At 56.7% G+C, this 16,751-nt stretch overlaps 1 protein-coding gene across 4 annotated transcripts in view; it reads right to left on the reverse strand.

Annotated features, from left to right (window-relative positions):
• Positions 1-235: 235 nt before the first annotated feature.
• LRSAM1 (leucine rich repeat and sterile alpha motif containing 1) overlaps positions 236-16,751 on the reverse strand; it is a 37,671-nt gene continuing 21,155 nt past the window's right edge. For 3 of the 4 annotated variants that reach the window (XM_045197051.3, XM_045197049.3, XM_045197050.3), the window contains 11 exons: positions 15,304-15,374; positions 14,260-14,359; positions 12,232-12,319; positions 11,768-11,842; positions 10,130-10,210; positions 8,514-8,609; positions 6,653-6,751; positions 5,767-5,898; positions 4,609-4,690; positions 2,053-2,216; positions 236-996 (listed from right to left, as the gene is read on the reverse strand). In XM_045197051.3, the coding sequence (XP_045052986.2) occupies positions 871-996; positions 2,053-2,216; positions 4,609-4,690; positions 5,767-5,898; positions 6,653-6,751; positions 8,514-8,609; positions 10,130-10,210; positions 11,768-11,842; positions 12,232-12,319; positions 14,260-14,359; positions 15,304-15,374 (1,114 nt within the window). In that variant the 3' untranslated portion in view covers positions 236-870. The remainder of the gene's footprint in view (positions 997-2,052; positions 2,217-4,608; positions 4,691-5,766; positions 5,899-6,652; positions 6,752-8,513; positions 8,610-10,129; positions 10,211-11,767; positions 11,843-12,231; positions 12,320-14,259; positions 14,360-15,303; positions 15,375-16,751) is intronic. The other variant, XM_024562136.4, reaches the window with a different exon arrangement.

Raw genomic sequence — 16,751 nt, forward strand, 5'->3', positions numbered from 1 at the left:
CGACCACGGAGCGCACAGGCACGCCCAGCACAGCACAACCTGCTCTGCTGACCATCCTGCCCTTCTCTCTGAGGCCACCTCTCCACCCCTGACAAGGGGAGGTTTGCGTAACTCCTCATTCTGGAATGTGCCTCCCCTCCTTCTGGCTGAGGTGCGGCCCTCTCCTGGCCCTACCTGGGCGCTGGACCTTTCCTTTCCCCAGGCTCCTTCAGATCCAGTGATGACTCCGAGGAAGCAGGCTGGAGGTGGGTTTATTGACACTGATGTTCCTGTTTTGGGTCTGCAAAGCTCATTGCCTGCCCTTGAGCCAGAGAGCAGAGGGGCCCAGAGCGTGGGGGGCAGCAGTGACGGAAGCACGGAGGGGCTGCTGTTGCTTGTGGCGCACGGCCTGCACTGAGCACCTTCCAGCTGTTCAGAGGACATCAGAGGATGGCCCGTGGTGGCCTGTGGCCACCCCTCCCCACAGCATGCTGAACGGGACAGCACTGTCTACATTCCTCTGATAATGACGCTGAGGCTCCTGGAGGGACAGGGGCCTCCACAGTCAGCTGGGAAGTGGTAAAGCCACACTGGCCAGGACAGCCCTGAGCTCAGAGAGCGGCACAGCTGCCGCGTCACACCCAGAGCTTCCTAGTGCCATGAGGGATCCTCGCTCTTTCACAGGATTCGGGTCATTGGTCAGGAACACTTTCTGCCCGGCCCAGCAGTGCTCGGAGGTCAAGGGTGGGGGGCACCCTCCCGAGCTGTGGGGCAGGGCCCAGGACAAGAGGGGGCCTTACTAGTGTGTGCAGAGCAGGGGTGAACTGCAGCCCTGGGCCTGTGGCGGGTGGAGTGGGGCCGGGGGCCGGGGGCCGGGGGCCAGGCCAGCGCTCAGCTGCTGTGGTAGATCCGGAGGCGCTGGACAATCTCCTGGCGGCACAGCGGGCAAGTGCGCAGCGGCTGGCAGCACTGCGGGCAGCAGCAGACGTGGCCACAGTTGAGGAAGATCATCTGCGCCTGAGGGGAGAAAGCAGGAGCGTCTGGGCACCGCCACCGACTTGGCCGTGGTCGTCCCGGCCCTCTCAGCTGCTCCGGGGCCAGTGAGAGCTTGGCCCTTCCTTCTGGCAGCAGTTTGGCGCTCCTCCTCCATGTTCTGTGAAAATTATCCATACCATAGGCCCCACCCCTTCGTTTCTAAAATAAAACTGCATTACATTCCCGACGTTTCGCTACTTGCCTTCCCTGCCTGCCACCTGCCTGGACAGCCCCCATGCCCCCCGTGGGGGGCAGCAGGGGTGCACGCTGTGCTGTGCAGCCGCAGGGTTTGAACCGGCCCTGAGGGGGGCCGTGAGGGCCGTTCCCAGTTGCTGTGGCTTTGGTGCACTTGCCCAGCCCCTCGGTGTAAAACCACTCCAACGTCCCGGCTCAGTGGCCTCGCCTGCGCGTTGCCACCACACTTCCTTGTTAGGAACGCATCGCGCGGCGATTGTCAAGGCCGTGCTCCCAGTTCGGTTCAAGGCTGCTCAGTACAGCCCTGTGTGTAATAACGAGAAATGGGAAGCCAGCCTATGGGGCCCAAAAGCAGAAGTTTGGTTAAATTTATAAGCAAAGAGGCCTTCCCTACCACGGCCTGCCCTGGGTCTGGGAAAGACCACGGGGTAATGGGATGCTCTGCCCGGGTTGCCTTTTCTAAGTGGGATCGCATGGTGGAGGGAGGGGTGACTTTTAATCTTATATGCTGTGTTGTCCAACTGTTACAATAAGGGTCAATTTTGTTATAGTTTTTTTAAAAAGATTGTTTTAAAATAGCCTCTTCAGAGAAACATGTGTTGTGATACTTAACGACTTGGAAAATTTTCTTAGTGTATTTGTTAAGCAGGGAAAAACCCTCTTCTGAAAAAAAAGGCCCAGAAAGAGATGCCAGCATCGCTCACGCTTGGCTCACGGGATCACGGGCCACCCCGATCTCCTGCATTTGCCACAACTTCTAGCGGACACAGCGCACTGAGGGAACTGGAAAGGGGCGTCTGGGAAGACTGCTGCCCGTAGAGGTGCGCGCAGCCGCAGACTCACCTCCCGCTCCAGGCACACGACGCACTCTGACAGCAGCACCTCCAGCTCCGCGGGTGGAGCCGACGGCCTTACTGGCTCAGGGAACTCCGCCGGGGCAGTGGGCTCCAGGGCCCCGAGGACCTCTTCCCGGGGTGGTTTCAGCAGCTCTGTGGGGACCAAAGAGGCTGGGCCAGGGTCACACCCAGTGATCCCAACCCCTGCTGGATGGCCCAGGTCCCGCCTATCCCAAGTAGCCAGTGAGCTAGAAGTGAGGGGACCTGGCCTCTGATCTTAGAATCGGGGGCAGGGCCACCGGGCCACACACCCTTGTATTCCACTTCTCTGAGTCTCATTTCCCATCTGGAAGGCAGGCGTGCTGGTGGGGAGGGGTCTCTTAATCCTAACATCCCCTGGATCCTCAACAGCTGCCCTGCAAGTGGGGCTCTGCCGCTTTCAGAGATGAGAAATTGGAGCTCAGAGAGGGGAAACCACTTGCCCACAGCTGCAGGGCCATCTGGTGGCGGAGACCCGGTACAGGAGCCCCTGGTCAGGAGTTCTGGGGTGAACTGGGACCCCTCTCAGCTTCTCCACTGCTGGCCACCACCAATCAGGGCTCGGAGGAGCAGGGAGAGGAGTGAGAAGTCCCTGTGGCTGGTCCCCTCCCACCCCTTGGCAGAGCCCCCTGTGCCCACTGTTCTGCCCTGGGGCCAGCACCCAGCCCTGGACGGGCATCAGAATGGGCCCTTACAAAAGGTAGCCCCTCTCATCATCTCGCAACAGCCCCGACAGCCCTGAATCTGTCTTCAGCCCCAACACCCACCCTGACCACTGTGTGTGTTTCATTCAGTCTATGGTTTGAATTACGAATAGTATTTTTTATAATTGAACCCCCCCCTCCGAAGATTGGAAAAAGGCGATTACAACACTACACTCCAAGGGTGTCAGGGTGTCCCAGACCAGCCGGGTACACAGCCCCCCTCTATTTAATACACCACCTATCAGGCCTGGGAAGCAGTGACAGAACCGGTGGGAAAGTGCCTGAGGGCTTCCTGTCCCTTCTGGAGCTAAGAAGGAACCCCCTGCCACAGCCCCTTCCCTGTGGGGTGGGCACAACCCGGAAGAAGCCCTAAGCAGCTGTGGCACCCCACGGACAGCAGGGATATTCTGAGAGGGGGACCTGCTCCTGCCAGCCCTAGGTTCGAGGGAGATGGTGAGAGGCAGCCGCTCTGGTTGCTGGAGGGGCTCAGGGTGAAAGGGCGCCTTCGACTCCTGCCCGAGGGAGGTTTGTCTGTTAGGGCTAGGGCGACCCCAAGTCCTCACACCAAACTCCTTCTGACCTCCACTCCGAGAGCAAGACAGGGGTCAAAGCTGGGGGAACAAACATCTGGGAGGTGTCTATTTTGCACAGTGCTTGATATTAAAGGACTGGAAGTTTAATGAGGTTTTTTTAGGTAGAGTCAGTCCCTGGAGTAAAACTGGCTGGAAGGCTGGAGCCTGCAGATGGCCCAGTGCTTCCACTGGCCCAAAACCTGGGGACACAGGGATTCCTCCCAGCCCGGCAGCCCGAGCTCCTGCCCTTCAGCCTCTGCCCCAAATAGGCCCTGCCCGAGGCTGGCTGTCTGTGGGCTTGCCCACTCTGGCCCATGCCCTCTCCTTCATCTTTCTTCTGGCCCCAGGCTTCCTTTCCCTTGTCAAGGCCCCTTGGTCCCTTCTCAAGGGGGGCAGCAAAGCCTGTGGTTCAGTCATTTGCCAGCTGTGGGATGTTATGGGCGATGAGCTCACCTCTCTCTGCCTCAGTTTCCTCACCCCTCACATGGGGATGACAACAGTGCCCTCCTGATGGGGTTGAAACAGGTGACACAACGTGGTACACATGGAATGGTCAGCAAATGCCCAGCACCTGGGCCCTGCTCGGGGCACGGAGCCTGGTTCCCATGCCAGCGCCTGCGTCATCCACAGCACCAGCCTTCTCCTGGCCTCCGACTCTGCCAGGCGCCTTCCTGACCCTTCATAGCTCCTCCCAACCATCCTCCTACAGACGAGCCCCCGGCCGCCCCAGGCACACTGCTGGGCACTGGACATAGCCAGTTTTCTCCTGGATCCCAAGGGTCCTGAGTGTGTGGCTCCCAGTGTCTGCAGGGTGGGTGTAGGGAAGACCTGGGACCGGGAGCCAGCAGGGCCCCGAACTGCTGTGAGGAAGCTTCCTTTGGTGTGGCCTGTTTTTCTCATCGGTAAATCCTGTCCCTGTAGGAGGGAACTTTAGGGATTGGCAGGGCTGGAACTAGCCTTATTTTCATTTTTATTTTTTTAAAGATTTTATTTAATTATTTTTAGAGGGGAATGGAGGGAGGAAAAAAAGGAGAGAAGCATCGATTGGTTGCCTCTTGCACGTCCCCCAACCTGGGACCTGGCCTGCCACCCAGGCACATACCCTGAACCAGTGACCTTTCAATTTGTGGGATGAAGCCCAACCCCCTGAGCCGCCCAGTAAGGGCAGGGCTAGAGCCAGCCTTTAGCGACCTGGAAGGTAAGCAGATGAGAGCCCCCCACCACAGTCCACACATAAAGTGTCGGTACCTGGCTGGGTCCTGGCCGCATCCAGCAGCTCCTGGGCTCTGCGCAGGATCTCGTGCTGCAGGCCAGCCTCCGAGATGCCCATCTGCAGGGGTCCGAGAAGAGCAGACTGTGGCCTGGGCTGGTGGGAGCCGACCACACAGCATAGAGCCACAGGGGCTGCCTCATTCCTGGCTGCCGGCTCCTTCGGCTGGAAATGTGGGGGGCCTGCTGGGGCCCGGTATGCCTGGGCTCACCAGTCGGTGTGGCCAAGGGAGAAACAGAGGCCCAAAAGGAAGGCAACAACGCTAAGGGCCTAACAGGTGCTTTCCCTGTGCCAGGGACAGTGCTGACGGCTTCACCCGCATGACCTCACGTCACCCGCATGAGGACCAGTAAGCCAGGAGCCTCCGTCACAGTTCACGAGGACGCAACCGAGCTGCTGAGAAGCAGCAGCACCAGAGTCACCCTCAGCCTCCAGAGGGCAAGTGCTTGAGCTCGGCTGACATGGCTCCCACGCAGCCCTTCTGTCTAGGGACAGCCTGGAGGGACTGGCAGTGTACAGAGTGGTCAGCCGCACGGCCCCCGGCCCCAGACCGCCCGGCTTGAGTCCTGGCTCTGCTGGGGGACTCCGGCAGATGACCACCCGAGTGTGCGCCTGCTTCATCTGGGAAACGCTGCCAGGACGATGCCTGCTGGCTGGGTCGCGGGGCAGAGTCAGTGAGCCCAAATGCAAAAAGTGCTCAGAGGGTCCCTGGCACCAGCAAGGGCTACAAAGACGTGAACTTTTGCGGTGACATGTCTCCTCTGAAGAGTAAGTGAACCAGTGCAACGCACCTGCATGTAACCGGGCCCGGGTGGGGCTGCCTTGGTTGTGAGGGCTCTACAACTGTGGGGCCGGGCTGGGCCTGGACCTGTCTGGGACCACCAACGCACAGACCCAATCTGAGCAGGTGGGGGTTTGGCTCGGCAGGACCCACACCCTTGGATTTTCTTGGCCATAGGCGTGTGGGGCCTGCCCAGCTGGTGGGGGCAGACGGGGCAGGTGTGTGAGCCACCTGGAAGCAAGGGGGCCCTGGGCTGCCTGCCGAGAGCAGGCCTCAGCAGGAACTTCGAGAAGGGCGAGCTGACGCTTGGCTGGGTTGGGCCTCCCTAACCCCCCAAGAGGAGGGTGTTACCTACCTTGGCCAGGTCCCCGGGGCGCATCCGGCTCAGCATGTCCAGTGAGACACGGTGGTGGGCAAAGATGGGCAGGTAATGCTCGGCTGACAGCTCCACCAGCAGGGCCACCAGCTGGTGCTCCACGCCTTCCTCCTGCGCAAGCAAAGCCAAGGGCACCATGGCAGGAAGGAAAAGAAGAAGCCATTATCTACAGCGGCAAACAAAGTGTCTGAACGTACAGAAGACATAAAATGTGCTCTCAGAAGTGTCCTACTAACACGCATGTGTAAGTGCAAAGAGATAACTGTACAGGAAGTTCACTGCTGTTGAATTTGCACACTTGAAATCAGTAAGGAGCATGAACACCCCTCAGGAGGGGACTGCTTAAATAAGCGAGGGTTCGTCCACATGCCACATGCTATACAGTTGTCTGGGAACAGTGAGGACACCCGTGTGTGCGTAGGCCTGGACACCGCCTGTCCCTGTTGCGAAGGGAAGAAAGAAGTGGCCAAAATAGCATGTACAGAAAGACTCCATTTTTACCTAAAGTTAAAAAAAAGTGTGGGGGAGAGGGAGGTAGAGGGGACACACACCTGTTGCATGCACAGCAGGTGCTCGCAGATAGCACTGTGGCCAGCCTGTGCTGGCGGGCACAGCAGGCCCCGGCCCACCGTGTGCTCGTGGGCTCTGCAGCACAGGTCATCTGCTCCTCACCAGAGTGAGCCCTCCCTCTCTCCCACTTCCGTCCCGCCTGGGGTCTAGCACAGGAGCTGGCCCACTAGCCACCAGAAATAGGACCGGAGTAAAACTGGAAAGATCAACAAGCAGGGTGTCCCTGAGGCAGAGAGGACCCTCCGAATGGAGGTCCTCGGGGCTCCTGGTGGGGCCGGGCGCTACCCGTTCTTACCTGCAGCTTCAAGGACAAGGGTTTCTGGTTCAAAAGCCGTTGATACTGAATCAGCCAGTAGTTTTCCTGCTTGGTTTCGCTTTTGGCTTCTAACTCCGTCTGCCAAGAAAGAAGCAGATGCTGTTGGCTACAGACCGGCAAGCAAAAACGATGATGACCGATGACCGTGATGACTGTGAGCTCTGCTCCCCCGAGCACGGGGATGGCACTCGGCACCTCGAAAACGACTTCCTACCCACTCGCATCGCTTCACTTGCACTACAGAGGCAGGAAGGGCAGCAAGCGCCACTCTGCCCCACTCACTGCCGAGGCTGATCTCACAGCGGCACGCACCTGGCGGGGGCCTGAACCTGGGCTGCTACTCCTGGCACCCCGCTTTGCACACTGCTAGTCTGGGAGGGACACCGTCTCGTCCACTTGTGGAAGCAGCAAAGCACGAAGCAGCCACCTCCTCCTCCCACAAAGCTCAGGCTGGTCTTCTGGGTGCCAGGCAGGGACAGAAATAGGGTTCCAAGGACACCTTCAGCTTCGGAGTTGCCTACCCTGGTCTGACACAGCTGGAGGATTACAAACATGCTATTGAAATGGACCCCTTTCTTTTGTCGTTCAGCAAAACCCCCCGAGAGCTGTCCTGGGCCAGGCGCTGTGCTAGGTGCTGGGGACAGAGCAGTGATGAGTGACCCTGATGGCAGCTCACACTTTCAGATGCTGTCTGCTGCCTTCTGTGCTGTGCGTCAAGAGGAGCCATTTCACTTAATTCTCATAACTGTGAAACAGGTTCAACTTCGTGAGCAAAGACCCCGAGGTTCAGAGTGGGTCAGTAGCCTGCCTGAGGTCTGAGAACTGCCCAGTGCCAGGGCCGGGACTCAGCCCCGGGTCTGGAGCCTGTGCTCTGAATAGCTGTGCTGGCCCGTCCAGGGCTGCAGCCACACGCCAGGGCCAGGTGTGCTGGGCAGGGGGTGGCCCTCCAACCCTGGCATTGTCCCAGTGCCCTTGGTGGCCGCTCCTTGGCCTTACTGAGCTGGCTCCTCTCTTCTGGCCATGGCCCAGCCTGGGCTGTGGATACACCTGTCTTCTGGAACCTATGACCCTGGCATCCACGTTCTGCTGAGGTAGTACCCCTCCCCTAGGCAGTGAGTCCCTCGAGGCCCCTCTAGGGCAGGAACACGGCCACAGCCTATGGCTGCCCTGCACAATGCCCACATCGCTACAATTTGTAGACGGCGGCAGCCAGGCACCGTGAGGGAAGGCAGCTTCTGATCAGCACAGACAGAACAGCTGAGCTCATGAGGGGCCCGGGAAGCAGCCAGTCTCGTCTTCCCTATTCTCTGCCCAGGGCCCGCCCACGGTGGAGCTAGAGGACGCCTGCAGCAGTGGCCATGCCACAGCTGATGGACTGGCTGGCCTCCGTCCTCACTGCCCAGGAGCACCTGGGGTCTGGAGGACATGACCTGGCCCGCTACCTAAATGGGGCTCTGCTGCCCCTGATGACGCGCCAGCGCCAAGCCCCTTTGGAAACAGAGTACAAGTGGGCAACCCTGTCACAGGCTTATTCCAAGGCCTGCGCCAGACACAGCAAGTCCTCTCCTGGGCATCTCTCCTGAGCAAATGCTCAGCTGCTCTCAAACACTTAGCTATGAAGACGGTCGGAGGGCGCTGCTTAAAACTAAAGGGCGGGAAGGGGACTTGATGCTCAACAACGGCTGCCTGGTGAGCAACCCTCAGAAGTGAGGTTCTTTTCCTGTGTACTTCCTGTTTCTTTCTTTGGTGGACAGCTATGGTGGGAACACCCAGGGTGTGTAAGGACACTTTTGAGGGAAAGCAGGCCCCTGCGCGATGCGGACACAGACACCCGACGCACCAGGATCTCCCGGAGCTCTTCCTCCCGTTGCGCCTTCTCTTTCAGCAGCTGCTGCAGCAGGGAGCTGAGGGCCCAGCGTTGCTCCGAGATCATCTCCTGTAACACAAGACCACGTCCAGTGCCGCTGGAAGCCCACGGCACCCCTGGCACCAGAAATCCCAGAAGCACCGTGGCAGGATCCCCGTCATTCAGTTCTCAGCTGCCAGTCAGGGGGCCCATGGAGGGCCTGACTCAGTTCAAGGCTCTGTCCCCCGTTTCAGGCTGAAAATTAAGGGACAGAGCCAAGGGGTCTCTCTGCCCGAGCATCCCCTCCCCACCCGCTCCTAAGCCTGCATCTCCCTTCTCCACAGGCCTGAGGCCAGGCATGGGATCTAGCGACTGATGTCTGCGGAGTAGTAAGAAACAGCAGACAAAGGAAATGACCAGCCATGGCTGACCTCCTCACTGACTAGGGCCCATGGGGGAAGCTTGTGCAGGGAGGGCTGGGGTCACCCCACAGCAGTCTGGAAGGCCCTACACAGGTAGGTAGGTGCACAGGCACACCAAGCAGAGCCCTTGTCTGTGTCCGTGTTCCATCACGTCTGACCTTGGGAACCCCTGGAGGCCCTGAAAGTGGAGCCCGCAAGCTCCAACAGGCAAGAGACAAGGGCACCTGCTCTGAGCTCAGCCCTTCCTCTCTGAGGGCCGTTTCCAGGCCCACACTAGGCTCTGTTTGCTAGCTCACCTCTCTTGGACGGCCCTGACCCAGGCTGGGCCTGGGAGATTATTACTTCCCCTTTACGGAGGGGACAAATGGAGGCCCAGGGAGGGGAAGTGACCTGCCTGAGGTCACACAGCACGTCCATGGGGGACCTCGGACCAGGGCGCCAGCCTGCAGTGCTCCTTCCCTGTACTGAGAAACCCACAAGACAACCTGAGAACAGGAGGCTCTGCTCAAAGCCTGGAGGGGCCTGCATCCTCGCATGCCACTGACTCAGACCCTCTGTGTGCAGGCGGGCAGACGGAGGTGTAGAGGAGGGAAAGGGCCACCCCTTTCCCCCTTCCTGCCCAGGTCACACAGCCAGGCTGTGCTGGGACAGGACCCAGGTCCCAGACTTGCAGACCAGAATGCTGTCTGCTAGTCCCTGCTGCCCCTTCTCTGTGAGCAGGGCCCTGGCCGGAGCTCCTGGAGAAGCTGCCTGTAGAGAGTGACTCAGTAATGGCTGGGTCCTCTCCTCTAGACACTCTTAGGACACCAGGAAAGCTTCTTCCCCAAAGGATGTCAGCCCGTGAGTCGAACCAGCGCCCCAGAAGCATGGCTTGAAGAGACAGGGAGCTCAGCAGCAACCCCGCTCCGAAACAAAGAAAACGCGGAGATGGAGATGTCACCTGGGTGAGCCGCGGCAATGAAACCCTCCTTCCTCTGACCCTCCTGCCTGGCAACAGGCTGACCAGATGCCTCACCGTGGCCCGTGTGCCCATCAGCCTCTGGAATTGGGCCACCCTCCTACCTCACGGCCACAGAGGAGACCTGCCCTGCCTGCTGGGGAGCCACTGCCGAGAGGCAGTGGGGGCACCAGGTGGGGGGCTTCATTGGGGGACGGGGAGGGACAGGGTGGCCAGGGAGCCCTACGTACCTGTAATGCCTCTGTGTCCAGGGCTTTCCTCTTTAACTCCAGCTGTGTCAGCTGCAATAACTCAGTTTCTATTAACTTAATCTAAACAGAAGACGAGACAGGGTTTTATTCACGTCAACCACAGTTCAGCTCTGTGCCACTGCTCTCTGATGGCCAAGTGGGTGCTAAGAATCTTTTCTGGGGGTCTCTGGACTAAAGGGGTCCTGAGTGCTTTTCTGGGGGTGGGGGTGGACATGCTTGTCCTAGTCAATACTGTTGACCCAGGTCTGAGTGCAGGGGCTGTCACTCTGCTGGAGAGGGTGACGGATAAAGGTTTGTGGATGGAAGAAGGGGCTTTCTCCAAGGTTCAGGCCAGAGGGAGGAGCAGACGTGGACTTCTCCCTGAGCCTCTTCCTGGTCCAGTTCTCTTGCTTCCTCTGAACGGCTGTCCCAGAGGGGAGCAGAGGGTGATGGAAGGGACTGAACAATAACAGGAGCAGTAGCTGATAGGTACTGAGGATTCTGTGTGCTAGACCTGTGCTGGACATGCTACATGTATGAGTTCATCAGTTCTCCTCTGGCTATTAGGGGGTATTAATGCCTTCATTGTACAGACAAGGAAACTGAGGCTCAGGGAGGTTAAGTAACTTGCCCATCGACACAGAGCAGGTAAGTGAGTGAGCCCTTTCCCTGGAACGTGCCTGCTCGGGATCTAAAGGGGCACAGCTGGTCTGGTGGGTCAAAAGCACCCAGAGTGAGATGGTCTAGGGGTCACCGCACACCCTCAGGGTGTGACTGGGGACTTTTAGCCCTGGGGGGGGTCAGACCCCACAGCTGGTCTCTACCCTGTGCCTATGCCCTGATGACCCTTGTAACCTAAGTTCCTATGTCCCCACCAGCCCCTGGTCAGAGGAATGAGCTTCATGTCTGGCTATGTAGGATTGAAATTAAAGGGGGAAATAAAAGGGTAAGTTGGTTTTGGCCCAAAAAGAAAAGAAAAAAAAACCATGCAAAATGTGAAATTCAAAGTGTGCGGAATACGATGTGATGAGCGTTCCCACAGCCTGAAAGCTCCCGTCACCCCCAGCCCGCTGAGCACACCTCGTCCTCGGGAAAGCCCCGTGGGTCAGACAGCCCCATGCCACAGAGGCGGCCAAGAGGCCACAGCAGTGGGGCCTGCCCAGGGACAGCCGAAGGTCAGCAGCAGAGCCTGGAGGAGAGTGCATGCCTCTGCAGGTCCAGGTCACCCCTCGGCTGACAGGGCCTCCCTGCTCTCTCCGGCAGGAAATCCAATGTGTCCCAGCTCACGGCTGATGGGAAGGTCGGGGTTTGAGCTGGCTGCCTGGGGCGGGTTCAGCACAGAGGCTGCCCCAGCAGTTAAGGCCGCAGGCCACCCTTCCCCTTTGCCCTGGGCAGCGTGAGAAATGCTGAGGACAGGGCACATTTGCCAGGCACTCACAGTGCTGCTTCAAGGCGCCTCCCAGCAGCCCTGACCAAGGTTCTGGGAGGAAAGGGAGGTTCTGAAGGGAGACCTCCTGCTGAGCTGCCACATGAAAGAGCCAGGATTCAACCTCATCTGCCACCTGTCCAGCCACCTCTGTACCACTCCGAAAGCTGACAAGACAGGTCTAGAGGGGGGGCCATGACCCCCACACTCACCTGGTTCCTGATCTGCCGATGCATCAGGTCTTTCTTCACCTGGAGAGCCTCAAATGCAGCCTTCTGCATGGCACTCTGCACAGAGAGCACAGCCTGCTGAGCAGTGGCCAAAGGCCTTGCTTTCCCAGCTGTCCGCTAAGACAGCAGGGGAGCAGGCAGGAGCAGCGGACTCTGCTGCGGGCTCCTGCTTCGAGGTGTGATCCACTCCCTGCCCTTTCAGTCCTTATGATGGGGCCCCCACAGCATGGGGAGTGGGTGGCCGCCAGAGAAGTAGGGGTACTCTCTGAACTTCAGTGACCGGTGGATCACCACCAGAGGCCTCTCCGTGCCCCTCTCTTCCTGATGGTTGGCACTAGGTGCATTGGGCCCATTGGGTCACTTGCTGTCCAGGACAGGGCTCCATGCAGAGTTCCGATGCCGTCCCTTCGTGCACCTCCACCCTCATGCCCTGGGCAAGGGCTCACCTCCTGCAGGATCTGGGTGATGGCTTTGTTCTGATCCATCTGCTGCCACGCCAGAATCTGCTGGAACCGCTCGTCCATTTCAGCCATGCTGCCAGGAAGACAACAAATTCATTTACTCTCTCAACATTTTCTGAGCACCTACTATGTGCCGGGCACCTTGGAGGAGATCAACATACACCATTTATTCATTCAACAACACTTATGGAGCACTGGCTGGGGACTGTGTTCCAGGCTGGGTGCAGACAGGGTTTGTCTGAATCCCGCGGCCCTGGACAGAAGGGGACAAAGCCTTTGTCTCAGGAGCTGGGAGACATGGTCTCCGGGTCCTCTCATCCACCCCTCCACCGGAACACAGCCCCTAGTGAGCCGCGTGGGCCTCGAGAAAGCTGCCCTTCCTGGGCACTAACGTTGGCACTCCCCGCCGCAGCCTTTCTGACTCCAGCAGGGGGTCTGTTCTCGGTGCCTAGAACAGGTCTAGTGATTTTGGCACAAAAATCCAAACCTCATGTATGTCCACACTTCGGTACCACCTGGGTTTTGAGTTTGTTTGTTTCATCATAATGGTGTTACTTATTGGACCCTGTGGGGCAGACCTCACACCGATTAAATGTTCCAGCAACTCTAGGGGTCATAATGTGATTTACCCCCATTTTTCTGGTATGAAACTCGAGGCTCAGAAAGGGAAAGTAACTTGCCCAAGACTTCACAGTGACTAAGGGAAGATGTGCCCATGCCCCTAAGCACAGAGCCATACACTGGGAAGTGGGGGAGAAAGCCCCCCCACCCCAAGGACATGGAGGGGCTGGCAGCTGTGCCACCTGGACGGAAGGGGAAACACAAGGGCAGCCTGCACTACTGGCTCGTCCCCGTCTAGGGCTCCTGAGCACCGACTGCGCTTTTCTCACCTGGCTCTGCCAGACCCCTAAGGCTGCCTCAAAAGGCAAACCCACAGTGCCTCAGTGAACTTGGAGAGCCAGACCCAGAGGGGCCATCAGCACTGAAGGCAGCCCTATCACCGTTCCTTCCAGTACACCCTGCCCCGACCTGTGCGGACCCTTGGTGATGAGGAGTGTACCACAGTCAACAGCACACCCCCACCCTGGCTGGTGTGGCTCAGTGGATTGAGTGCGTGCCTGCAAACCGAAGGGTCCCTGGTTCGATTCCTGATCAGGGCATGTGCCTGGGTTGCGGGCCAGGTCCCCAGTCGGGGGTGTGTGAGAGGCAACCGATCAATGTCTCTCTCACACATTGATGTTTCTCTCCCTCTCCTTCTCCCTCCCTTATCCTCTCTCTAAAAGTAAATAAATAAAAATCTTAAAAAAAAAAAAAAGAGCACACCCCCACTCTGCCCTCTGTCACTTGATAGCTGTGATTCCTCGGGTGTGTCACATAGCATCTCTCAGCCTGAGCCGTGCTTGTAAGATGGGGCTGGTTACAACGTAGTCCCTCAGAGATCCAGTGAGCTAATGCGTGTCACTGAGCCGAGTGCCTGGCACACAGAAAATGCGTAAGAAGTGGCAGTGACCGCAGGCACACCTCAGAGACGCGGTGGGCTTGGTTCCAGATCACTGCGATAAGGGGTGCTGCAACAGAGCGAGCACAGGAATTTGTGGGTGTCCCAGTGCACATAAGAACTATGGTTGCGCTATACTGTAGTCTATTAAGTGCTCAACAGCATTATGTCTCAAAAAACAATTACATACTTGAATTAAAAAATTCTTTGTTGCTAAAAAAGGCTAACCACCTGAGCCTGTAGGAAAAATGGAGGGGTGACCAATATATTGCTGGAGGCATGGTTGCCACAAACCTTTAATTTGTAAAAAACACAGTGTTTCTGAAGTGCAGTAACACAAGTTATTGTCGCTTTATCACGAGCCAACATAGAATCATGAGATCCAGCTGGAAAATCCATGAAGACCAGTCACCACTTGCCCCTGGTAGCACGGCCGATGCAGGGGGGTGGGGATTCCTGAGGCTCAGAGCTGGCTCCCCCAACTCCCTTCCTCAGGAGGTCTCTCCTTACCTTACCTGGAACAGGCCTGCTGGACCAAGTTCTGCCTCTGAGACTCGTAGGCCATCTGGATGAGGCGGTTCTTACAGCTTTCGGTCAGCATCTGCTGCATGGCGGCTGGGGAGACATGGCGACGGGGGCTGAGAACGGGGTGGCCACTTCTGGGGTGGCCTCGCAGGGTCCACCTAGTCACCCACCTGATGGTCACCCACAAGAGAAATCTTTTTGTTTAAACTATAAAAGTAACTTAAGCGTGAAAGATTGACTAATGCAAGACACTGAACAGCACACGCAGTCTCCTCTAATCTGTCACTCAGAGGCATCATTGCTTTCTGATATATATTCTTCTAGTTAAAGGTTAATGTGTACTTGTGGATTTTAAACAATTAAAATTAAAAAGCCAAAAGAGAATTGAAGAGCTATGTGTAACCCACGTTCACAGCAGCATTATTCACAATAGCCAACAGGCGGAAACTACCCAAGTGCCCACTGGCGGACGAAGAGAGTAACAAAATGCGGTCTCTCCTAACAACGGAGTGTCGGGATGTGATTCAGCCTTAGCGGGGAGGAGATTCAGAGGTGAGCTACAACACGAAAGAACCTTGGAAGTGAAAGAAGCCAGTCGACAAAAAGACAAACACCACATGACCCCCTTATACAGGAGACCTGGAGCGATCAGATTCACAGACAGAGAGTAGAATGGTGGGTGCCAGGGGTGGGCGGGGGGTGGTGAGCTGTGATTTGATGGGTATAGAGTTTCACTTTTGCAAGAGGAAAAATGTTCTGGAGATGGGGGTGGTGATGGCTACACAATAATGTATTTAACGCCACAGAACTATACAATTAAAAGTGGTTAAAATGGCAAATTTTATGTTATCTATATTTTACCACAATACAAAATTAAAATGTTATCATGCTAAACGTATCACTTCTTGGTTCTTATGAGAGGGGTTAACACTCAGCACCCTCTATAGGTGACTGTCTACCCCTGCCCCACTGCGCCCCCCCAGAGCCAAACTCTGTTCCCATGACCCCTCACCCCTCCCTACCCCAAGACTCACAGGCAACCTCACGTCTTCGCAGGTTTTCCGTCTCCTCCTGGGTTATGGACATCAACTGTTCCATTCTTATTCTAGAAAAACAATCCACCCATTCATTCGGCAAACGTAACATTCCCAAGAGGGAATCCCATCAGATGAATAGCACCGCCTTCAGGAAGTCCTCCTTGATGTGCCAACCTAGATGTGCTCTGGCTGCATCACACACCTCCACTGGGGCCCTGTTTACCTTCAGCCTTGCGGTTAAGAGTTTCTTGCATAAAAAGATGAGCATTCCTTTAGAAAAATGGGCAAAAGATGCAAACAGCCACTTCACTTGCTTAAGTACAAGTGACCAATAAATAGATGCTTAACATCACTGGTAACTAAGGAAAGTAAAACCTTTTCACCTAGCAGATTGGTTGAGATTAAGACAACTGGTAACCATTGGTGACGGCAATGGAGGCGGTGAAATGGGCTCTTTTATGTACTGCTGAGAAGAGTGTAAACTGGCAAAACATTGTTTGGAAGGCAATTTAACGATACCCATCGAATGTCCTGTAAATGCATACAGGTGTGTTTAGAAGCTGGTCACTGGCACTGTGATTATGAAAAACTGGAAACAAATGTTTGTGAACAGAGGGCCAATTGAGTAAGTTATGACATCATCATACAGTGGGCACCCTGCAGCTATTACGAATAACAAGGCTTCGGGCATGGCAAGACATCCATGACGTAATAAACTAAAATGCAGAAGTGGTGAATGCAAACTGTAATAAAAAAATAAGAACATAAAATGAAAATTAGAAGGTAAATCGCAGGCATGCGTGCTGCATGTGCGAGCACGTTTCCCCGCACTGAACCGGCTACAGTGGCTCGGAGGGACGGCCCTCTACTGTTTCTGTGGGGTCTGACTGCATTGGAGGAAGCATGTCTCACCTGAGCCCCTCTGCCCCAGGACCCCAGGCTGCTCGAGGGGGGCTGTACGGCGCACCGCTGGACCCCAGGCCCGGCACAGAGAGGGCAACTGATCAGCGTGTGCTGAAGAAACAAGGCCACTGGCCACAACTCAGCTTGGCCTTGACCACCCTGGCTGCAGCCAGCACCACAGTTTATGTGGGTGGGGTGACAGGCTGCTCTGCAACCTGGTGGGAGCACCCTGCAGCAGTCTTTCCAGGCAGCCAGGGGCCCAGAAGGCTGGGCATAGGACAGCAGCAAAGACGACACTGCTATTTTGGGATCTCAGAGAACCAGGAGGGGTCCCATTAACACCTGGGGAAGGGGCGGAGGTTGTCCCTCCCAGCCACCATCTTTTCTCATTACTACGGTGGTGGTACCTCAAAGCAGTGAACCTGGAAAACACTGAAAACCCAAAGGAAGAAAAGTATCACCGCCTCTAATTCCCACCTCTAAACCTGTTCCGTGTATACCATTGGGGGGTGGGTCTTTTTGCTTTCCGATCACAGAAACGT

This window comes from Desmodus rotundus, chromosome 1 (assembly GCF_022682495.2).
Source record: "Desmodus rotundus isolate HL8 chromosome 1, HLdesRot8A.1, whole genome shotgun sequence".
Classification (NCBI taxonomy): Eukaryota; Metazoa; Chordata; class Mammalia; order Chiroptera; family Phyllostomidae; genus Desmodus; species Desmodus rotundus.